At 35.7% G+C, this 25,150-nt stretch overlaps 1 protein-coding gene across 1 annotated transcript; it reads left to right on the forward strand.

Annotated features, from left to right (window-relative positions):
- Positions 1 to 3,966: 3,966 nt before the first annotated feature.
- On the forward strand, positions 3,967 to 25,015 carry LOC145222598 (ovochymase-like). The gene is made up of 25 exons (XM_080088753.1): positions 3,967 to 3,994; positions 4,345 to 4,406; positions 4,736 to 4,893; positions 5,260 to 5,352; positions 5,644 to 5,798; positions 6,348 to 6,505; positions 6,730 to 6,871; positions 7,057 to 7,080; positions 7,159 to 7,280; positions 7,458 to 7,541; positions 7,698 to 7,821; positions 7,948 to 8,061; positions 8,276 to 8,337; positions 8,534 to 8,685; positions 8,749 to 9,003; positions 9,730 to 9,910; positions 10,222 to 10,366; positions 11,255 to 11,409; positions 11,990 to 12,079; positions 12,281 to 12,413; positions 13,177 to 13,245; positions 13,914 to 14,029; positions 17,231 to 17,320; positions 17,521 to 17,653; positions 24,849 to 25,015. Exons 1-25 carry the CDS (start codon positions 3,967 to 3,969, stop codon positions 25,013 to 25,015), a joined length of 3,012 nt encoding a protein of 1,003 aa, XP_079944879.1.
- Positions 25,016 to 25,150: the final 135 nt, after the last annotated feature.

The following is a 25,150-nucleotide window of genomic DNA, read 5'->3' on the forward strand; positions in this document are numbered from 1 at the left end:
GAAACCAAAAGTGTCAAATTTTTCTGTGCGGGTGCCAGATTTTACGCGGGCCAGACAACAGAACGATATACTTGGTTTTCTCATTTATTTGTTTTATTTTTTTAAGCCCATAATTTGTATGTTAACTTGATTTTAAACTGACTGAACCAAAGTTATTAAATTATAAAATAGACATGAAGATACTTACAATTAAGCTACTGAGTAAAGGTAGATAAAAAAATACCAAACTATAAATTGGGACATAGCACACAAGATTTACTATTTTAATGAAGATCATAAGATACAGCAAATATTACTAATCTCATTTTAGTCTAGTTTTTTGATCAAACTAATTTTACTTGTCGGCAAAAAAAAGTACCTGATATTTTATATTACTCAGGCACGGCGGGAAATTCCGTAGAATTTAGGAGTTTCAGATTGAATTGAGCGTCACAAATAATTGTGCCACTTGTACGTCTTTTTTTCCGCCCAACTTCTTTTGTATTTGGAAGCTGCTTTGTGTGCAAACGCAAATACTCTGGAATGTTTTTCAGATATCGTTTGAGCTCAACCATTTGTTATTAAAACTTAACCACTGGTTTTATTATATCCCCTTTCTACTCGCAGACTTTTCGTCGTGATCTTAAATGTAAATGAACAAGGTTTGTCCAGTGACATGGTTTGACTTTGAATTGACGAGACAGAAACCTTTCGCGTATCGTGAGCATAAAAGGGAACTCGCCCAAAGCCTTGTCGGTAAAAAGCAAACCGACAAAGGGTTAAATTTTCAAGTTTCATAGCCACTAGCTCTCTAAAGCAAGTCATGAGACGCAAACCGTAAAAAGTGACGTATCTTCGCGTAATGGGGGCTCGCATACAAACTTTCGGGTAAAAATTTTCCGACAAACTTTAGAAAAAAAGGGGCAATTCTACGTTGGCGCTCAAAATTTTCCACTACTGACATTGTGGCTGCCTTAATCATTGCAGTGTCGACAGTTTAAAGCAGTCAGTACTGCAAACTAATTTTGATGCAAAGATGTTAAATTTTGTAATGTGTTTGGCTTGTTGTCTTGGAATAACACAAGCACAAACAGATTTGGTTAATACAACACATAACCTACTAAATGCCGGTAAGTGAATTAAAAAATAGTTGCTCTGAACATTATAAGCTGTGCCTTGCGATATTAACGATAAATATCCCAATGTAAATTAGGTAACAATTGGCGGTAATAATAACAATGCACTTATAGTTATATTTGCAAGTGTACTTGTTAAATTTGAGGTTAATTGTGGATACAAACTGCTTGTTTTGGAAACTAACCTTTCGTTTTGAAATAATAGTGAATACAGAAAGTATGTTTTCATAACATTTATAGAAAATTTGAGCCCAATATATAGTTTTCTCAAACGATCTGCATTTGTAATCGTTATTATGCTTCAGCAATAACCAATGCCGTCATAAGATACACAACGAAGCTTGTATCAGACGTAATGAAATTTGCCTATAGGCAAAAGCGTGTAAATAGAAGCGTAGAATGAGATTTGTCGTCAAAGACATGCAGATTTGCATTGAAGGCTGGCAGAAGCATTTTGGCCAATTTTCGTTTTCGACGATGTTTGTATTGTTAGCGAAATAAGTTTAAAATAATGATTTTATGATCCATTTGAACGTTGTTATATAATTTCGATGGCCTGTACAAACTACAAACTACAGTGTAATTAAAATATATTTTGTTGGAACATTACTCACGGATCTGTTCAAAACTCTTTTCATCAACTTAAAGATACCAAAAAACGACATGATTGGTTATCGATCTTTTAAGCATAAAATACGTTTAATGTGATAAGGAATTTACGTGCTCTGGCAACATTTTTTTCTTCAAAATATCGACAAGTCTTACTGCTGAATATTCAGTTGCGTTACGAAACCGTGTTGTTTTCCAGAAACTCCCTTTCCCCCCTTCGTGCTGGTCTAATAAATTCGGGGTTTACCAAGTTAAATGTGCTTGGGCAGTTACGCATCGTTTAACATACTTGATTTTGGAACTACGCGTTTATGCTGAAAGTGCGTCTGGTCTAGAGAAAATGCACCTGCACGGACTGTAATAGAGCGTTAACTTACAGTGCTACTTTTGATACAGCGCTACCAAGTTTCTGGCTTGGAAATTCCTGTTGTTCCAACGCCGAACTAATCGTGTTAAATTTCTTTAGTTAAGTGTGCCGTTTCTATACCTTCTAGACTTTACGCATGTCAAACAAGCCGCTAAATTTATTGTTAACAACTCATGACTTTCATACAGACTGAAATTCCAGCGGGCATAAAGTTATGAAACAGTAAATAAAAAAATCTATGCATCCATGAAAGATAGCAAGTGCCAAACTATAAACGACCTAATACATAAATTTGGAACTAGCACTCTAACATTTTCCGTTGGAAGACCATAACATACATTAAATAGTACTTATCTCATATTTTGTTTCTGCAAAAGTTTATATTACCAAGACACGGCAAAGAAGTTCTATAGAATTTGCCGGAGACGTTGTACAAACGAGAGGAATAAATAATTCTTCTTGTTGTTTGTCTTCATTTGCGCTTATCCTTTTGTAGTTGTATTTGCTCCACCGCTAGCCCTAAATGGTCAGTCTGATATTTCAAAAGAAGGTACTTCGTTGGCAAACACAGTTGTTTTTGATTGTTTTACAGAAAACTATTGCATTGAACCTTTTGTCATAAATTCCACACGCGGTTTCAGTACATCCCCATTGTACCCGCAGACTTACCCTCCTAATCTTAATTGTGAATGGAGAATTGAAGTTCCCAGCGACAAGGTTTAGTGTTTGATTGAAGTTGTTACTTTATTGGTTGTTTATTTTTTCGAAGATTGGGTGCATTACCCAACAGGGTTTTACTAAATGGCGTTTTTGTTGTAAAGCTGTCTAAAATTTTTTAGATTGATCTGTTTTAGAATTTGTAACAGCTGATAAAATGGGTTAGTGAAACTGGAGGGAAACCTTAACTACCTATGAGATAACGTAAGCGGATTACCATCATCTTAATTAAGATAACATGGCTCACACAAATTTATATTTGCTGTAACACTAATTTATCGGGTTTGTTGTTTCTCAGGTCATTCACGTTACCTTTAGCGATCTTGATATTTTCGAATCAACTGATTGCTATCGGGACTACTTACAAGTCCTGGATGGTGTGGAAATGGTAATGTCTTTATTAAGCTATTCTAAAATGTAATAAATACAGTAAACCTCGGTTAATAACGGACCGCTCAAGTTGTCTGAATTAGGCGAAGATCTGGATTAACCTATCCCTTTTAACCGAGGTTTACTGGACTTTAGTTAAAGCCGTACTGCTTTATTCAACTTCATGCCCATGAATAGTGCACACAGTTTAAAACACTTTGAAGCATTAATTATAAGACGCCAGTCTTCTTATCTATGCTGGCCATTAACACGGTGTGTAATTCGAATTAATCCTTTTCTCCTAATGCTATATGTTGTCAAGCGACGTTTGTTTTCTTACAGTACACTGGAAGAAAGTTTTGTGGAACAACAAGCCCTAAAAACTTCACAGCTTTCAACAATACAGTCACCGTTCACTTTGTATCGAGCAATTACACCATTTACAGTGAGCATCGTGGTTTTAACATCTCCTGGCATACGACGGGTAAGAGCTAACGTACTTTTAATGTAAAACTTGCAGTAACGTTGACATAGTAAAGTTTGTAATATTGGTAATATTACTGTTTTCAAGAAGACAAATCTTTTTTTAAAAGTAAATTTAACACATCATTTTGCTCAACTGCCTGTGAGGCAAAATTATTTACATGTACATGTGTTAATTGTAACCAAGTTGACAGTGATCTTTAGATTGCTTGTGCTTTTTTAGACCGTTGTAGCCTGGATGAGTACACCTGCTGGAACGGTAGTTGCATTTCTGAAACAAAACACTGCGACTTGGTGAACGATTGTATGGACAACAGTGACGAAATTGAATGTGGTAAGCAATTCAACGAGTTTAATAAGTTCTCTGACCGTTAAACGGGAACGGAACTGATATATCGTAGAGGTTGCTTAGTTTTCTTTCTGTTACAGCAATGCTGTAGAATCGTTCCTAAACTTTAGCACTTGCATTATTATACATTTGTTTAACTTATTGATTCTTGCAGCAAGAAGTTGCTACGTATTTCGCTGTACACAGTGACAGTTATGTTTGTTTTTCGTTTGCTCCCACATATTTCGAAACAAAAATTCGTTAAATTTAACGAATTTGAAAACAAAATTTGTTACCAAAAGGGAAAATGCATATGGCACCGTTCCCCTAAGAAATGTTTGCTTATTTATTTTCAGCGCACACCACCATGAACTTGTCAGAATGCGGAAAACCTTCGGTGGCTCCTCATTTTACTTGGGTAAGTTTTGGCTTTCAGATTATCGAATAGGCCTTCACGTCCTATTGAAATTCGAGAGGCTGTTATTTCAATAATGGCTAGACTAGACAAAAAACGTTGTTTACTTCATCCATCTCTGCATGCTTTGCCGAAATTGGCGGTTTACGTAATTAAATTTGTAAAACTTAGAATTTCACTATTGCACCTATAGGTTTTGTCAAATATGCTGAAATGATGATTTGTAAGAAAATTGAAATGTTTAACGAATCAAAGCCAAATAACAACGCAAATTATTATTCACTAACCAACACATGGTCATTTCTTTAAACGCAACTTCCATTTTAATTTAGGACCCTCGTATTGTCGGTGGAAATGAAGCCAAACCCGGCAGCTGGCCTTGGCAGGTTGCATTAGCATTCTATCCTGGTGGCACATCGTTTTGTGGAGGTTCTATCATCAATGAAAGATGGGTGGTGACAGCTGCACATTGCGTTGACTTTTTAAGCACGTAAGGCTAACCTTTTTACATATCTGTTCACCTGATTTTTTTGTTTATTGTCGAAGATTTTATACAATAAAGGTTGGCGTTTGTTTCACTTGTGGGCAAGTCCGCAAGATTTCTCGGGATTTTTTCATTCACCAACTTCAACAATTGTTCCGCATGATATGCAACTCTCTGTTGACTAACCCTTTCTCTATTCACTGATCCATCTGTTTGTCTACTTTAGGGTTCAGAAACCTTTCCAAGCCAGCGAGCCAAAGTTATTATCAGGAGGCTTGTCTGTTTGCCAATAGCTCTCCGCCCCCTTTTGCTATTTTTAAATTCTGTTAGGTTTCTATTAGTCTTTCATAAATCATCAACTTTTTATTTCAGTGTGTACGTTATTGCTGGACGCCATGAAGCTTTTGGTTCTTCTGACGAAGTTCCGATACATGCTGACTATATAGCGATTCATCCGGATGGGTCGTAAGTCTGTGCATGTTATGTTTTGTTTAACAAACTAAATGTATTCAAAACTATTAGGAATCTTATTACAAAACGATCATTTTTTAGATGCCAAAAAATTAGTCTTTGCTTTTCAGTGTTGTCAAGCAGGTTTTAATGCATTACAAAAAGCATTTTCTTGATGCCAAAAACAGTCTTTATTTTTCAGTGTTGGTAAGCAGTTCTATAATCCTGCTCATAGTAAAGTTATTTTTTGATCTATAATTCGCTTTTTAGTGTCCAAATCGCCGAATAATGTATACTTTTTTGCAGAAACCCATTTCTAGGCTCTGATATTGCCTTACTGAGGCTAAGCACGTTATTGACATTTGGCGACACCATACGACCAATCTGCGTCCCCACAAACACATCTGATTTCTATGTTCGCGCGGGAACAATATGCGTGTCTACAGGATGGGGAGATATAGGTAAAATTGTTAAGGTTTTGAATTAGGTTTATCGATGATATATGGCAGAGATCTTTTAGGCGACGTGTGCCAATTTGCTTGTTGTTTCCATGTGTTAATGACTTCGCGTGACAACGTTTTTTAGATTAGGTGTGCAACACAGCAGTTCAACCTTCTTGCCGTTTTTCATATTTTTTATACCCTGTGAGAACGACTGTGAACACCATATTCAAGCTATTTCAAACTGTTTTCACAAGCCTTTTTTGCAAACAGTCTCGCGATGGGCTTGGTGTCCACTTTAATAGCCCCTACTTTGAGGCAGGTGCATTAAAAAAAAATTAAATTGCAAACACTATTGCATTACATCGGTCATTTAATTTGTCAGAAATTTACTCACTTATTTGATTTTTAATGTACAAGTACACGTCATATGTCATAAGACTATAGGTTGTTGAGTTTACGCAAGAAATAAATCAGGCAGTGCACCAATGAATACAAACATTCTTTTCAATACCTTATAAAACAAAAGCAGTTGTTGACTTTGTTCGAAATCTATTTTATTGATAACAGAATGGCGCGGTGAAAATTCCGATTCATTGTACCAAGTCAGGCTTCCAATAGTGGAAAACGAGAAATGCAATCAAATGTACAACACGATTGGAACCACCGTTTTCAATAGCAACATATGTGCTGGTGACGTTGAAACTGGAGGAGTTGGTCCTTGCCATGTAAGTTGCAGTATGATTGTATGAATGCTCTGTTGTTGTCAGACATATTGACAAGAGAATAATTTTAAATGATTTAATTGTTGTCTCAAATTGTTTTGTCGACTAAGAGCCGATCAAACCGTTGATTTATCTCAGCTAAGTATATAAACTTACATAAACAATTTCTGATCGAAAGATTTGAGTACTTTGTACAATAAAGGCGTTTTTTTAATTCGTGTTTTTAGGGAGATTCGGGAGGTCCACTAACCTGTTATATCGGAAACACTTGGTATTTAATGGGAGTAACATCATGGGGTTACAGATGCGGTACAAATTTTCCTGGAGTGTATGTAAGAGTTCCGTGGTTTCATGACTGGATACAAGAAGGTAAAATAAATGTAACCAACTTATTGAAACAAGGGGCCCAATGCAAACCGTTTGCTGAATTAATAAAAGTCGTTGGACAAGAAGTTATTTCTGACCTGTTGCTTTGTTTAATAAATATTAATTACGATTTTGTGATGAATAAAATGAATTTTTTACGTCTTTTACAAATTTCTTTTGCTTTACAGCTCAAGTTTTTTATGAAAAGTATGGTGAGTGGAACCACATTTAGTGTTAGTTTTAATTTTTTGTGAAACATTTTTAGTTGATTGTTACAAACTTTTTTATAGCAAACTGTGGTGGGCCCATAATATTAACTAATCAAACCGGCAACTTCTCTTCACTATTGATTGAAGGTTTCACACTTCCCAGTAGCATTTGTAAGTGGACAATTTTGGCTTCCGTAAATTCGGTGAGTTTTTGAGCAAAACCTAAAACCCTTACAGCAAGGATGTTAACGTAAACAAAGCGCAAACCGCAATGTTGACATTAAGTAAAGACATATACCTCATCATGTCCAGCTATTCGTTTTAATATGCAAATTACCTATTTTGACTTCGTTTACACAACTTTACGACTTTATTTACAGCTCATCGAAGTTCGGTTTCTTGACAATTCCAACCCTACGCGATGCATTTCAACAAGCTTGGCAATTTACGAAGGGGAAATTCTTGTAAGTGTTATTTTTTTCCGTTTTAATTCGAAATCATTTTTAAACAATAGTGGTGAAGTAGGAATACATTTCTGTATAGGCCCGCTAATAAATATTAAACACGTTAATTTCTAGTCATATCTGTATTATGTTTGCAACATATTCTTCGATCTACAGTACACTGGTCGTGAGTTTTGCGGGTCACACAACATACCAGATTTCATTTCATCAACAAACAATGTGACGTTTGTGTTGCGAGGAGGTTATGAGTTTGGTTTTCAAGTCGCTTGGAACATGGAAGGTCTCATTTCTAGGACTGTCTACATTTTCCCATGATTGACTTTACTTTTTTCACACAATTTATATTATTTTCTGTAATTGCTACTATATGCATTTGACTTTTAGCAACAATCTAGTTTATTTTCAGAGAAATGCAGCAACAATACCTTTGCGTGTTGGGACGGATCTCAATGCATTTCTGAATCTTCGATGTGTGACGGAGTAAGACATTGCGCGGATGATAGTGACGAGATTGAATGTCGTAAGTAATCATTTATATAATCTCTATTGGACAATCTTGCACACAGAACTTAACCAAAACAATTTAAATTTTATTTTATTTTTGTTTAATTCACTTACTAACCAACTCAGATTGACCACAATACGATAAGTGTTGTGTGTCACTTTTGGCCCGGGATTCTAAGACCAGTCAGTTTAATTTATTATAATGAGTGACATTTTTGCATTTGTTTTAGCTCAGTTATCATCAAACTACAGTGAATGCGGAAAAACAGATGTCGCACCAGGTTTTACATGGGTAAGGATGCGATTTCCAATACCAGGCCTTTACGTTTTGACAAAATGAAATTTTGAACGCCCAAAACTTTTAGCATTAACGCTACCTTAAAGCTTTTTTTTTAATCTGCCGACTTTAATCAACGCATTTAGATGTCTTTAAATGCAATGTGGTTACCATATTGTTAAAACAGATTTAAAACTTGTCAATTCTACAGAATCCTCGTATAGTTGGAGGAAGCAAACCAGCCAATGTTTCCTCCTGGCCTTGGCAAGCATCTATCTACGAATACCTCTATAATCATCTTTGTAGTGGTTCAATCATTGGCAATAAGTGGGTTTTGACGTCTGCCAGCTGCCTTCTACACAGGTACTAATAATTTGTAAAAGTTACACATCAGATGACATATGATCCTTGTCTATATGCTGGTAGGGCTACATCCAGCTTGTCTGTAAATGTGGAAGGAAGCCCGTCTCAGAATGGAACCTTTCACGACGTGGTGTCTGTCGTTTTACATTACGCTCATGGGAGCTCCTTTAGCGATGAGTACGATATCGCAATTGTGGAAGTCTCTCCGGAGTTTACATTCTCTTCGACACTTCGGCCAATCTGCCTCTCCATGAATAACACTGAGATTAAGATAGGAGAGACGTGTATAGCAATAGGCACTGGACGAAGAAGTGGTGAGTATTTTTCTAACATGTTTGGTAGTTTTTTGCACGCATGCTTGAAGCAGTATATAAGCTATTGTTGCCAGGCGTAACATGAAGTTTATAGAGCTCTTCTGGCAAATGTAATTTTACTTGATGCTTGAAGCGAGTTTGTAATTCAACCGTGCCTTTAAACCAGGAATATGACAGTCAAGGTTTGTTTAACAAAGCTTTCGTAGTTATATTGACATGAAGAACGTTACATTCAAATCCGTGATAAATTTCTCTGTACGCCTGATTTGTAATGTCACTGAAACAAATAGTCGGCACAATTTTTTTGTATGGATTTGAAGTTTTTTCAGGGGCATTTAATTTTTTGTAGTCGTTACTCAAATCTTTATTCTAACTCCGAGTTTCTCAACCTTTGGGTCACCAAAGCACTTTTGAGGGGATGGCGAAGACGAGCCCAGCTCGGGGTGATTTTATCTGTATAATAAAACTTTTTTTTATGTGAGGACTGTTTGGCATAGTAACTCACACGACCATATAGTTCAGAACAGGATTTGCGATTGTATTCTTCTATGCCTGTGATGTTTGGCGTTTCTTGAAATAAAACCACTAAATAGTGAAAAGTTTTATGGTAACATAAGCCATAACCACACTTTTTGAGGGTTTTTTTGTACAGCGGAGGCGGTCGCGTTGTGTTTGTAAAGTGGTTTTGTTAGAAAACCTTTTAAGGGGTCGCATAGTAAAAATGGTTGAGAACCACTGCTCCAACTATTTCTATTGTTTCTGCAGGTGATTTTACGGGGCTAGATTATGAGCTCTACCAAGTTCGACTTCCCATACTTGACTACGCAACTTGCAGTAACTATACGTATTTTGATAAGGACGCTGTGTTCTGCGCTGGGTACACTGACGGAAGAGACAGTGGCACTTGTTACGTAAGTTTCACAACACAAAAGATTAAAAAACATTTTTACGGGCGTTTTATACGGCATTTTTAAACGGCATTAATTTTTATATGTATGAGTAGGTGTGCAGCCATTATTGTCTTGAAATTCAAATACAGCAGCAGTGCATTTCAACGTGGCTCACCTTGCCTGGTTTAAAGTTTTTCTACTTCCTCATGGTCTATATTAATGCTAAAAACAAATATACCTAAATAGTGCAAAGGGGTATAAATAAGCGGTTTAGATAATATTTCCCTGTCAAATTGCACCAGCCCTTATTACAACATTTTATAACGTTGCAGGGTGATGAAGGCGGGCCATTGATGTGTTTGATTGACGAAAATACTTGGACTCAAGTTGGTGTCGCCACACAAACTACTACATGTCAATCAGGAAGACCGAGTTTCTTTGTGAAAACGTCTTTTCACGCTGAGTGGATTGCCGACGGTAAGTAACTTCCAAGACATTTAGAAATATATTAAATGGCATTCAGCAGCAACGAAAACACCGCTTGACTGTCGGTATCAGTTGCAACTTGTAAAGCAGTGTTTTTCCACGTTTTTTGAGCCGCGTAACACTGGAAGCACCAAAATAATCTTGCGGAACACCAACTCGCAATTACAATCTTATTATTACATAACAAGTCTAAATATTACACAACAGTAAATGACGCAAATCGCGACAGGACGTTAAAACTGGTGAAAGTGGATAAATAACTTACTTTTTGAAAGAAAAGCTATTTACCACCATAGTGAAAAAACCTTGTGATTTTCGACCGTTCTTCGATGGAACACTAGTCAAACTAATAAATTTCTTGGGAACGCTTGGCGTTCTTTCATAGAACACTGGTGTCCGCGGAACACCGGTTGAAAATCATTGTTGTAAAGTATATCTTCGTTTCTTAACTTCAATGTTTAATTTTATTTCAGTGTTGGCGGGACAACATGAAAACCTTGGTAAGTGTCTAAATTTGATTCGGAATAAATAATTTGATATAATTAGTTCGCATACGACATTAGTATCACTAAACCTACAAAAAGGGTAAAAACAAATTGGAATGAAATTTTTTGTTGTGTAATGTAACAATATTTTTTGTTACATTTTGTTGGTTGTAAATTTCTGCTTAAGGTTTGCCATAAAAAGCTGGAGCGGTGTTTATTTTAAACGCAGTTATAGATACACTCGTTGTACATAGGGCAAATTTGTAAACAGGGTCTGAGTTGGATAACATTGTTGTAGTTTGTAGAATGGGTTATTGCGGTGTGTTCCTCTGTGTGTTTCGCTCGAGAATCCAATAAGTCAATCCTTTTTTTGCTGTTTTTTTCAATTGCTTAGTATTTTGTTTTGGAGTTTGGTTTTGGACTTGCATTTTAGAATGTGGTGAGCAACATTTTAATTCTTCGTCTGGCAATCTTACGTCACCCGGTTACCCTGGAGATTATCGCAACAACTTGGATTGTGAATACACCATCACTACATCTTCTGGGATGGTAAATACCTTAAATACAAAAAAGTTTTATGTCAAAATAAAATATTGCACTTTGCGTTCACTTAGCTTGTTTGGTATATTCATGTAACACATTTTCTGTTTTTACTGTAAGTGGATTGTGACGACCTTTTCAAAAATCTGATGCTCGTTATAAGATGTATTGAGTCACATCTACATTTTTTTGGTTTTGGGTTTTCCAATCTGCTGTGATTATCGTATGTTTATCGTATGGCACAACAGTATTTATTTAACTTTTTTTGTAATGACACACTACTTAGTACATATCTATCATCTATCATGATTTTTTTTTACTAAAACGTCTGTTCCGCCATAGCTAACTTTATGTGGTTCGAAATTGATTTATATAAGGTACTCGTGTACCACCTAACTGCTAAGAGGTTAAGGCATAATTTGGCATGAGATTTATATAGTTTATTACTTGACATCCATCAGACCTATAGGTAAACTTCCAAGATTCGTTTTATTGTATGATTTTTACTTCGATCTTTGCCTTATATTTAAATATATGTTTTCATCAACTTTCTAAAATTGATAAATTAATATTATTTTTACTTTAACAGGCGATACTAATTGAATTCCACGATTTTCACGTCGAATTTGCCTCAAACTGTATTTATGACTACTTGGAAGTTTACGATGGAACACAATTGGTAAGTGTTTTGTTTTACTCAAAACAAATTTGGTTACCTGACAAATATTTTTAATAAAAAGTGTTCAGAATTACAACACGTCTGTTTATCTTTCATTTATTTGGATCTCTGAGTTTTCGCAGGGAGACTGCAGAAAAGTTTATAATCCCACCTTTTGTGCGACTGTGGCCTATAAAGGACTAAATACGGTAATTTTGTTAGATATCTGGCGGAAGACTGTGTGGCAATAATCTCCCACCCAACTTCATTGCTTACTCCACAATATTACGCCTTGTGTTTCATACCGATCATATCGTACCGTCAACTGGATTTTTCGTTTCTTGGACAACATCAAGTCAGTAGTTTTAGCATTATCTTGACCTACTTTGATACAATTTTTTGGACATAGTTTAAGTGACCAACTCATTGACTTTTTTTGAATTCAAAGGTCCATACCCTTAAGTTCTTCTATAATTTACAGGCCTTCTGTGTTTTTATACTTTAATGGTGTTTGATCCATTTCAAAGTATTTGTAGGACTATTAAACCGTATCGGAAATTTCGTTGAAATTCGTTTTAGCCAAATACCGTCTTTTTTACCACCCTGACAGTGTAGTGGTTAGCAACATACCTCTACTATTGGGAAAATTAACACACATACACGTGCGTTATCGGAAAGTTATTTAGTTGAAACAAAAAAGGGAAATGTTTGTGCAGCTATTAACCCAACGACTCATTTCAATTTACATTTAATTATCCCAAGACGCTATCACATTACAATTGGTTTATTGTGGTTTGGTATTGGATTAGTTTAACTGCATTGTGGGTCACCCTGCAATTACAACGATAACCCTCAAAATGGGTTAAATTTGTAAGCAGTGTCTGAGTTGGATAACATTGTTGTAGTTTGTAGAATAGGTTATTGCGGTGTGTCCTTCTGTGTGTTTCGCTCTACAATCGAATAAGTCACTCTACTTGTCCTGTTATTTTTTTATTTTTTTAGTATTTGTGCCAGTTTCATATAGTGTATGTAAAAGAGCCACGGAAGGCAACCCTTTTAGTTGCTTTCGTGGATTATGTTTTTTAAGGTGTGGGTATATTACTGTTATATTTTTTTAGATTTAACCATGCCAAACACCACCACCAGCGTTCCAACCCCGCCTACTACCGCCAATACTACTGTGCCAGGTATATATAAATAGCAAAAAAGGTTACATAAAGACATACGCCAGGGGTCGGCAACCTTTTGTACATCGCGGGCCGAAAATAAGATCAGCAAATCGCGGCGGACTGGGTTAATTTTCACCATTAATTCTGGTTATATCATTGTTTATTATTTTATCTAACTATAAATTAAAACCAAACTTCAAGCAGTAAAACTGCCTTAATTACAATCTTTTCAAAACCTGGATGGCAACACTTGAAAAGTTGCTGGAATAACGATACTTGCATTCACACTTGTGTAAAGTTGTTTCTAAGTAAAAGCGGACGGTTACTATAGAGCAAAAATATTTATCCACACAAGTACAGAGAGAAAGCGAAGAAAAAAAGCTTTGTTTCCGCCCACAAACTTTCTGTAAGTAGAACATTTTCTGAGAAGGCTACAGGTCGTATCATTTTTATTGGCGGCTCGAAATTAATACTTAAAACAGGCTGAAACACTTTATATTTGTCATTTTCCGTATTATTTTGGTTAAGCTTTGCGTAAATCAACATTTGGAATTGGTTCACGATTTCGGTTTAGTCCGAATCACGAGCTGCATGCTATTTGTTGTCATAGTGAATAATCAGTTTAATATCGAAAAATATTGTTTTTAAGCTGCGACATAAAGTTTGGTTTTGGACTTGCATTTTAGAATGTGGTGAGCAACATTTTAATTCTTCGTCTGGCAATCTTACGTCACCCGGTTACCCTGGAGATTATTACAACAACTTGGATTGTGAATACACCATCACTACATCTTCTGGGATGGTAAGTGACAGTAAACCTGATTTACAGAAATGGTGTCTCAAATACTTTAAATACCAAAAAGTAGTATGCCAACATAAAATATTGCACTTTGCGTTCACTTTAGCATGTTTGGTATATTCATGTAACACAGTTTCTGTTTTTACTGTAAATGGTTTGTGACGACCTTTTTTATATTGATGCTCGTTATAAGCTGTGTGGAGTTATCTCGACAATATTTCACATAGGGCTTTCCAATTCGCTGATTAGCGTATTTTTTGTACTGCACAACAATATTAATTTAACTTTTTTGTAATGACACACTATTAGTTAGTACATATCTATCATTATTTTTATTTACTAAAACGTCTGTTTTACGAAATTGATACATATTGGTACTCGTGTGAAGTCCCACCTGTTAGGAGGTTATGGCCAAATTTGGCATGAGAGTTATATAATTTATTAATTAACATCTATCAAACCTAGGTAAACTTCCAAGATTCGGTTTTATGGTATGATTTTTGCTTCAATCTTTGCCTTATTTTTAGTTTTATGATTTCATCAATTTTCTATAACTGATAAATTCCAAGTTTTTTACTTTGACAGGCGATATTGATTGAATTCCTAGATTTTCACGTCGAATTTGCCTCAAACTGTATTTACGACTACTTGGAAGTTTATGATGGAACACAATTGGTGAGTGTTTTGTTTAATCGAAACAAATTTGATTACCTGACAAATATTTCTAATAAAAAGTGAACAGAATTGCAACATGTCTGTTTATCTTTCATTTATTTGGATCTCTGAGTTTTCGCAGGGAGACTACAGAAAAGTTTATAATCCCACCTTTTGTGCGACTGTGCCCTATAAAGGACTAAATACGGTAATTTTGTTAGATATCTGGCGGAAGACTGTGTGGCAATAATCTCCCACCCAACTTTATTGCCTACTCCACAATATTACGCCTTGTGTTTCATACCGATCATATCGTACCGTCAACTGGATTTTTCGTCTCTTGGACAACATCAAGTCAGTAGTTTTAGCATTATCTTGACCAACTTTGATATAATTTTTTGGACATAGTTTAAGTGACCAACTCATTGACTTTTTTGAATTCAAAGGTCCATACCCTTAAGTTCTTCTATAATTTACAGGCCTTCTGTGTTTTTATACTTTAATGGTGTTTGATCCATTGCAAAGTATTTGTAGGACTATTAAACCGTATCGGAAATTTCGTTGAAATTCGTTTTAGCCAAATACCGTCTTTTTTACCACCCTGACAGTGTAGTGGTTAGCAACATACCTCTACTATTGGGAAAATTAACACACATACACGTGCGTTATCGGAAAGTTATTTAGTTGAAACAAAAAAGGGAAATGTTTGTGCAGCTATTAACCCAACGACTCATTTCAATTTACATTTAATTATCCCAAGACGCTATCACATTAAAATTGGTTTATTGTGGTTTGGTATTGGATTAGTTTAACTGCATTGTGGGTCACCCTGCAATTACAACGATAACCCTCAAAATGGGTTAAATTTGTAAGCAGTGTCTGAGTTGGATAACATTGTTGCAGTTTGTAGAATAGGTTATTGCGGTGTGTCCTTCTGTGTGTTTCGCTCTACAATCGAATAAGTCACTCTACTTGTCCTGTTATTTTTTTATTTTTTTAGTATTTGTGCCAGTTTCATATAGTGTATGTAAAAGGGCCACGGAAGGCAACCCTTTTAGTTGCTTTCGTGGATTATGTTTTTTAAGGTGTGGGTATATTACTGTTATATTTTTTTAGATTTAACCATGCCAAACACCACCACCAGCGTTCCAACTCCGCCTGCTACCGCCAATACTACTGTGCCAGGTATATATAAATAGCAAAAAAGGTTACATAAAGACATACGCCAGGGGTCGGCAACCTTTTGTACATCGCGGGCCGAAAATAAGATCAGCAAATCGCGGCGGACTGGGTTAATTTTCACCATTAATTCTGGTTATATCATTGTTTATTATTTTATCTAACTATAAATTAAAACCAAACTTCAAGCAGAAAACTGCCTTAATTACAATCTTTTCAAAACCTGGATGGCAACACTTGAAAAGTTGCTGGAATAACGATACTTGCATTCACACTTGTGTAAAGTTGTTTCTAAGTAAAAGCGGACGGTTACTATAGAGCAAAAATATTTATCCACACAAGTACAGAGAGAAAGCGAAGAAAAAAAGCTTTGTTTCCGCCCACAAACTTTCTGTAACTAGAACATTTTCTGAGAAGGCTACAGGTCGTATCATTTTGATTGGCGGCTCGAAATTAATACTTAAAACAGGTTGAAACACTTTATATTTGTCATTTTCCGTATTATTTTGGTTAAGCTTTGCGTAAATCAACATTTGGAATTGGTTCACGATTTCGGTTTAGTCCGAATCACGAGCTGCATGCTATTTGTTGTCATAGTGAATAATCAGCTTAATATCGAAAATATTGTTTTTAAGCTGTGACATAAAGTTTGGTTTTGGACTTGCATTTTAGAATGTGGTGAGCAACATTTTAATTCTTCGTCTGGCAATCTTACGTCACCCGGTTACCCTGGAGATTATCGCAACAACTTGCATTGTGAATACGCCATCACTACATCTTCTGGGATGGTAAGTGACAGTAAACCTGATTTACAGAAATGGTGTCTCAAATACCTTAAATCCCAAAAAGTAGTATGCCAACATAAAATATTGCACTTTGCGTTCACTTCAGCATGTTTGGTATATTGATGTAACACATTTTCTGTTTTTACTGTAAATGGTTTGTGACGACCTTTTTTATATTGATGCTCGTTATAAGCTGTGTGGAGTTATCTCGACAATATTTCACATAGGGCTTTCCAATTCGCTGATTAGCGTATTTTTTGTACTGCACAACAATATTAATTTAACTTTTTTGTAATGACACACTATTAGTTAGTACATATCTATCATAATTTTTGTTTACTAAAACGTCTGTTTTACGAAATTGATACATATAAGGTACTCGTGTGAAGTCCCACCTGTTAGGAGGTTAAGGCCAAATTTGGCATGAGAGTTATATAATTTATTAATTAACATCTATCAAACCTAGGTAAACTTCCAAGATTCGGTTTTATGGTATGATTTTTGCTTCAATCTTTGCCTTATTTTTAGTTTTATGATTTCATCAATTTTCTATAACTGATAAATTCCAAGTTTTTTACTTTGACAGGCGATATTGATTGAATTCCACGATTTTCACGTCGAATTTGCCTCAAACTGTATTTACGACTACTTGGAAGTTTATGATGGAACACAATTGGTGAGTGTTTTGTTTAATCGAAACAAATTTGATTACCTGACAAATATTTCTAATAAAAAGTGAACAGAATTGCAACATGTCTGTTTATCTTTCATTTATTTGGATCTCTGAGTTTTCGCAGGGAGACTACAGAAAAGTTTATAATCCCACCTTTTGTGCGACTGTGCCCTATAAAGGACTAAATACGGTAATTTTGTTAGATATCTGGCGGAAGACTGTGTGGCAATAATCTCCCACCCAACTTTATTGCCTACTCCACAATATTACGCCTTGTGTTTCATACCGATCATATCGTACCGTCAACTGGATTTTTCGTCTCTTGGACAACATCAAGTCAGTAGTTTTAGCATTATCTTGACCAACTTTGATATAATTTTTTGGACATAGTTTAAGTGACCAACTCATTGACTTTTTTGAATTCAAAGGTCCATACCCTTAAGTTCTTCTATAATTTACAGGCCTTCTGTGTTTTTATACTTTAATGGTGTTTGATCCATTGCAAAGTATTTGTAGGACTATTAAACCGTATCGGAAATTTCGTTGAAATTCGTTTTAGCCAAATACCGTCTTTTTTACCACCCTGACAGTGTAGTGGTTAGCAACATACCTCTACTATTGGGAAAATTAACACACATACACGTGCGTTATCGGAAAGTTATTTAGTTGAAACAAAAAAGGGAAATGTTTGTGCAGCTATTAACCCAACGACTCATTTCAATTTACATTTAATTATCCCAAGACGCTATCACATTAAAATTGGTTTATTGTGGTTTGGTATTGGATTAGTTTAACTGCATTGTGGGTCACCCTGCAATTACAACGAAAACCCTCAAAATGGGTTAAATTTGTAAGCAGTGTCTGAGTTGGATAACATTGTTGCAGTTTGTAGAATAGGTTATTGCGGTGTGTCCTTCTGTGTGTTTCGCTCTACAATCGAATAAGTCACTCTACTTGTCCTGTTATTTTTTTATTTTTTTAGTATTTGTGCCAGTTTCATATAGTGTATGTAAAAGGGCCACGGAAGGCAACCCTTTTAGTTGCTTTCGTGGATTATGTTTTTTAAGGTGTGGGTATATTACTGTTATATTTTTTTAGATTTAACCATGCCAAACACCACCACCAGCGTTCCAACTCCGCCTGCTACCGCCAATACTACTGTGCCAGGTATATATAAATAGCAAAAAAGGTTACATAAAGACATACGCCAGGGGTCGGCAACCTTTTGTACATCGCGGGCCGAAAATAAGATCAGCAAATCGCGGCGGACTGGGTTAATTTTCACCATTAATTCTGGTTATATCATTGTTTATTATTTTATCTAACTATAAATTAAAACCAAACTTCAAGCAGAAAACTGCCTTAATTACAATCTTTTCAAAACCTGGATGGCAACACTTGAAAAGTTGCTGGAATAACGATACTTGCATTCACACTTGTGTAAAGTTGTTTCTAAGTAAAAGCGGACGGTTACTATAGAGCAAAAATATTTATCCACACAAGTACAGAGAGAAAGCGAAGAAAAAAAGCTTTGTTTCCGCCCACAAACTTTCTGTAACTAGAACATTTTCTGAGAAGGCTACAGGTCGTATCATTTTGATTGGCGGCTCGAAATTAATACTTAAAACAGGTTGAAACACTTTATATTTGTCATTTTCCGTATTATTTTGGTTAAGCTTTGCGTAAATCAACATTTGGAATTGGTTCACGATTTCGGTTTAGTCCGAATCACGAGCTGCATGCTATTTGTTGTCATAGTGAATAATCAGCTTAATATCGAAAATATTGTTTTTAAGCTGTGACATAAAGTTTGGTTTTGGACTTGCATTTTAGAATGTGGTGAGCAACATTTTAATTCTTCGTCTGGCAATCTTACGTCACCCGGTTACCCTGGAGATTATCGCAACAACTTGCATTGTGAATACGCCATCACTACATCTTCTGGGATGGTAAGTGACAGTAAACCTGATTTACAGAAATGGTGTCCCAAATACCTTAAATCCCAAAAAGTAGTATGCCAACATAAAATATTGCACTTTGCGTTCACTTCAGCATGTTTGGTATATTGATGTAACACATTTTCTGTTTTTACTGTAAATGGTTTGTGACGACCTTTTTTATATTGATGCTCGTTATAAGCTGTGTGGAGTTATCTCGACAATATTTCACATAGGGCTTTCCAATTCGCTGATTAGCGTATTTTTTGTACTGCACAACAATATTAATTTAACTTTTTTGTAATGACACACTATTAGTTAGTACATATCTATCATAATTTTTGTTTACTAAAACGTCTGTTTTACGAAATTGATACATATAAGGTACTCGTGTGAAGTCCCACCTGTTAGGAGGTTAAGGCCAAATTTGGCATGAGAGTTATATAATTTATTAATTAACATCTATCAAACCTAGGTAAACTTCCAAGATTCGGTTTTATGGTATGATTTTTGCTTCAATCTTTGCCTTATTTTTAGTTTTATGATTTCATCAATTTTCTATAACTGATAAATTCCAAGTTTTTTACTTTGACAGGCGATATTGATTGAATTCCACGATTTTCACGTCGAATTTGCCTCAAACTGTATTTACGACTACTTGGAAGTTTATGATGGAACACAATTGGTGAGTGTTTTGTTTAATCGAAACAAATTTGATTACCTGACAAATATTTCTATTAAAAAGTGAACAGAATTGCAACATGTCTGTTTATCTTTCATTTATTTGGATCTCTGAGTTTTCGCAGGGAGACTACAGAAAAGTTTACAATCCCACCTTTTGTGCGACTGTGCCCTATAAAGGACTAAATACGGTAATTTTGTTAGATATCTGGCGGAAGACTGTGTGGCAATAATCTCCCACCCAACTTTATTGCCTACTCCACAATATTACGCCTTGTGTTTCATACCGATCATATCGTACCGTCAACTGGATTTTTCGTCTCTTGGACAACATCAAGTCAGTAGTTTTAGCATTATCTTGACCAACTTTGATATAATTTTTTGGACATAGTTTAAGTGACCAACTCATTGACTTTTTTTGACTTCAAAGGTCCATACCCTTAAGTTCTTCTATAATTTACAGGCCTTCTGTGTTTTTATACTTTAATGGTGTTTAATCCATTGCAAAGTATTTGTTGGACTATTAAACCGTATCGGAAATTTCGTTGAAATTCGTTTTAGCCAAATACCGTCTTTTTTACCACCCTGACAGTGTAGTGTTTAGCAACATACCTCTACTATTGGGAAAATTAACACACATACACGTGCGTTATCGGAAAGTTATTTAGTTGAAACAAAAAAGGGAAATGTTTGTGCAGCTATTAACCCAACGACTCATTTCAATTTACAGTTAATTATCCCAAGACGCTGTCAAATTTGAAATTGGTTTATTGTGGTTTGGTATCGGATTAGTTTAACTGCATTGTGGGTCATCCTGCAATTACAACGATAACCCTCAAAATGAGTCAAATTTGTAAACAGTGTCTGAGTTGGATAACATTGTTGTAGTTTGTAGAATAGGTTATTGCGGTGTGTCCTTCTGTGTGTTTCGCTCTACAATCGAATAAGTCACTCTACTTGTCCTGTTATTTTTTTAGTATTTGTGCCAGTTTCATATAGTGTATGTAAAAGGGCCACGGAAGGCAACCCTTTTAGTTGCTTTCGTGGATTATGTTTTTTAAGGTGTGGGTATATTACTGTTATATTTTTTTAGATTTTACCATGCCAAACACCACCACCAGCGTTCCAACCCCGCCTACTACCGCCAATACTACTGTGCCAGGTATATATAAATAGCAAAAAAGGTTACATAAAGACATACGCCAGGGTCGGCAACCTTTTGTACATCGCGGGCTGAAAATAATATCAGCAAATCGCGGCGGACTGGACTAATTTTCACAATTAATTCTGGTTATATCATTTTTCATTTGTTGTCTAACTATAAATTGAAACCAAACTTCAAGCAGTAAAACTGCCTTAATTACAATCTTTTCAAAACCTGTATGGCAACACTTGAAACATTGCTGGAATGACGATACTTGCATTCACACGTGTGTAAAGTTGTCTGTAAGATAAAAGCTGACGATTATAACAGAGCAAAAATAGTATTATTCCACACAAGTACAGAGATAAAGCGAAGAAAAAAAGCGTTGTTTTCACCTACAATTGTTTTTGTTAGTAGAAACTTATCTGAGAAGGCCAGATCGCTGTTGGTTCACGAGTTCGGTTTAGTCCGAATCAGGAGCTGCATGCTATTTGTCGTCATAGTATAGTCATGAGAAGCAAACCGTAAAAAGTGACGTATTTTCGCGTAATAGGGGCTCGCATTTAACCTTTGGAGTAAAAAATTTCCGACAAACTTTGGATAAAGGGGTTAATTCTACGTTGACGCTCAAAATTTTCCACAACTGATATTGTGGCTCATTGCAGTGCAGTGTCTGCAGTTCAAAGCAGTCAGTACTGCAAACTAATTTTGATGCAAAGATGTTGATGTTTGTGATGTGTTTGGCTTGTTGTCTTGGAATAACACAAGCACAAACAGATTTGGTTAATACAACACATAACCACTAAATACCCGTAAGTGAACTAAAAACTAGTTGCTTTGAACTTTATATACTGTGCATTGCGATATTAACGAGAAATATCTCATACTAAATTAAGTAACAATTGGTGAATATATTCACTGATGATGACAATGGTTTTTGTCGAAACGTCTGTTTAATAAAATGAATACGTTTTATTCTACTTCGCTGGCAATTTGTTTTCTAGTAAAGCTACTATATAAGTCCGTGTCTTGTGTACCTAAATTGGTGGTAATAATGACAATGCACATACAGTTATGGTTGCAAGTGTACATGTTAAATTTGAGGTTAATTGCAGGTACAAAATGCTTGTTTTGGAAACAAGTCTTATATTTTGCAATGATAGTGATTAGAGAAAGCAAGTTTCAATAACATTTATTGAAAATTTGAGCCAAATAGTTAGTGTTGTCAAACGATCGTTATATTGCTTCTGCAACATCCAATTCCGTCATATATCGACATGATTGGATATCTGTCGTTTAAGCATTAAATATGTTTAGTGTTGCATTGCGATGTTCCTTTTCTGGTACTCCCTTTGTTGTTTATTGCATTTTGTGTTTTTGGCCTTATTACTTCATATATTTTTCTTTCAATGCCAACATTAGCATCACATAGTCCCTTTATTTCTCTCGTCCCCTTTTCCTTCAATTCTTAAATAAACAGAAACGGGTCAAGTGACTCGATGGCCAATGTTTGGCTCTCACTGGCCCGGTCGCGCGCATATTACTTTTGTTTATGTTTATGTATTACTATTTTGTTTATGTGTTACTATTTTGTTTATGCAAATGTTTTAATGCCAAGCGTGACAAATAAAGTATTGATTGATTGATTGATTGTGATAAGCAATTTAAGTGCTCTGGCAACATACGATATTATCGACAAATCTTTTATTCAATAAAGATTGGTGTTTGTTTTACTTGTGGGCAAGTCCGCAAGATTTTTTGTGAATTTTTGTTCACCAACTTCAACAAATGGTAAACATACGATAATATTCGACAAGTCTTACTGTCGAATATTCAGTTGCGTCCCGAAACCGTTTCGTTTTTCCGAAACCCCCTTTTTCCCTTCGTGCTGGCCTAAAGCTTTGGGGTTTACCAAGTTAAATGTGTCAGGACAGTTACGCATCGTTTAACTTTGAGCTGCGCGTTTTTGCTGCATTTGCGTCTGGTCTAGAAAAGATGCACGTGTACGGACTGCAATAGAGCGTGAACTTACTGTGATACATTTGATACAGCGCTACCAAGTTTCTGGCTTGAAAATTCCTGTCAGTTACTTTAGTTGTTTACTTTCTACACTTGCACGCCAGACAACTGAAAGATATATTTGATGGTTTGAGTCGCTAAATCTATTGTAAACAACTTATGAATTTTAAACAGACTGAAACTCAAGCAGGTAAAAAGTTGTGAATCAGTAAATACAAAATCTATGGATCCAAAAAAGATAGCAAGTGCCAAACTAAAACGACGTAATACATAAAATCAGCACTCCAACATTTTCTATTGGAAGACCATTACATACATTAAATAATAATTATCTCTGTTTTTTGTTTCTGATAAAGATTATATTGCCAAGACATGGCAAATCTTCATATTACTCAGGCAGAACAATAGGTGCAAACGAGAGGAAATTCTCCTTGTTGTTTGTCTTTATTTGCGCTTAACCTTAGGTGTTTTCGTAGCGTTGTGACATGCTTTCGTTTCATTCTTTTTACCTTTGTTTATTGTGCACTGTTCTAGTCGCATTCAGTGTTATTTGCCCTGATGAAGACGACCTGTATAGAACGTCGAAACGTCGGACTAAAAATGCATGTGAGACAAGAGCACTATAAACTTGATTGTTTTCGATTGTTTTTCAGAAAACTATTGCGTTGAACCATTTCTTCAAAACTCCACCACTGGTTTCATTACATCCCCATTGTACCCGCAGACTTATCCTCGTGGTCTTAATTGTGAATGGAGAATTGAAGTTCCCAGCGATAAGGTTTAGTGTTTGATTGTCGTTGTTACTTTATTGCATTGTGTTTCGAAGATTGGTTGTTGCATTTACTAAAATCCCGTTTTTGTTGTAAAGCTGTCAAAAAGATTTTAGATTGATCTGTTTTGAAATTTGTAACAGCTGATAATATGAGCTAGTGAAACTAGAAGAAAACTTTTTAAACTACCTATAAGACAACGTAAGCGAATTACTATAATGTTAAGATAACGTGGCTCACACAAAACAATATTTGCTATGACAATAACTCATGGTGCTGTTTGTTGTCTCTCAGGTCATTCACGTTACCTTCAGTGATCTTGATATTTACGAATCGAGCGATTGCTCTCAGGACTACTTACAAGTCCTGGATGGTGTAGAAATGGTAATGTTTTTATTAAGCTGATCTAACATGCAATACTATAAATACAGTAAACCTCTGGGCCCCTCCATTTTGTCCGAATTAGGCAAAGATCTGGATTAACCGATCCCCTTTAACCGACGTTTACTGTACTTAATATGCAACGCTAGTCTGATGGTTGCTTTGTTAAACTTGCCAACAAGACAGTGTGTAATTCGAGTTAATAATTTTCTGTTAATACTTGCTAAGCGACGTTTGTTTTTCGCAGTACACTGGCAGAAAGTTCTGTGGAACAACAAGCCCTAAAAACTTCACAGCTTTCAACAATACAGTCACCGTTCACTTTGTATCGACCACTTACACCATTTACAGCGAGTATCGTGGTTTTAACATCTCCTGGCATACAACGGGTAAGAGCTAACGTACTTTTAATGTAAAACTTGCAGTAACGTTGACATAGTAAGTTTGTAATATTGGTAATATTACTGTTTTCAAGAAGACAAATCTTTTTTTAAAGAAAAATTTAACAAGAAGTTTTGCTCAACTGCCTGTTAGGCAAATTGTTTACATGTAAATGTGTTGGTATCGTAACCAAGTTGGCAGTGATCTTTGTTTTTTAGACCGCTGTAGTCTGGATGAGTACACTTGCTGGAACGGTACTTGCATTCCTGAAACAAAACACTGCGACTTGGTGAACGATTGTACGGACAACAGTGACGAAATTGAATGCGGTAAGCATTTCAACGAAATCACTCCGTTCTCTGACCGTCAAACGCGGGTGATATAACGTATAATAATATAGTAGAGATTGCTTAGTTTCTTTCTGTTACAGCAAAGCTGTACAATAGTTTACAAACTGTAGCGTACTTGCAATATTATACATTCGCTTAACTTATTGATTCTTGCAGCAAGAAGTTGCTAC

The sequence above is a fragment of the Phallusia mammillata genome, chromosome 4, assembly GCF_965637545.1.
Source record: "Phallusia mammillata chromosome 4, kaPhaMamm4.hap1.1, whole genome shotgun sequence".
Taxonomy (NCBI): Eukaryota; Metazoa; Chordata; class Ascidiacea; order Phlebobranchia; family Ascidiidae; genus Phallusia; species Phallusia mammillata.

Excerpts from the sequence above, each read along its gene's own strand:
- LOC145222598 (XM_080088753.1), top strand. The coding sequence starts at position 3,967 with ATGGACAACAGTGACGAAATTGAATGTG. Across the intron at positions 7,081-7,158 it reads AGTTTTTTATGAAAAGTATG|CAAACTGTGGTGGGCCCATA; the intron begins GTGAGTGGAACC and ends ACTTTTTTATAG. Across the intron at positions 17,321-17,520 it reads TTTATGATGGAACACAATTG|ATATCTGGCGGAAGACTGTG; the intron begins GTGAGTGTTTTG and ends TAATTTTGTTAG.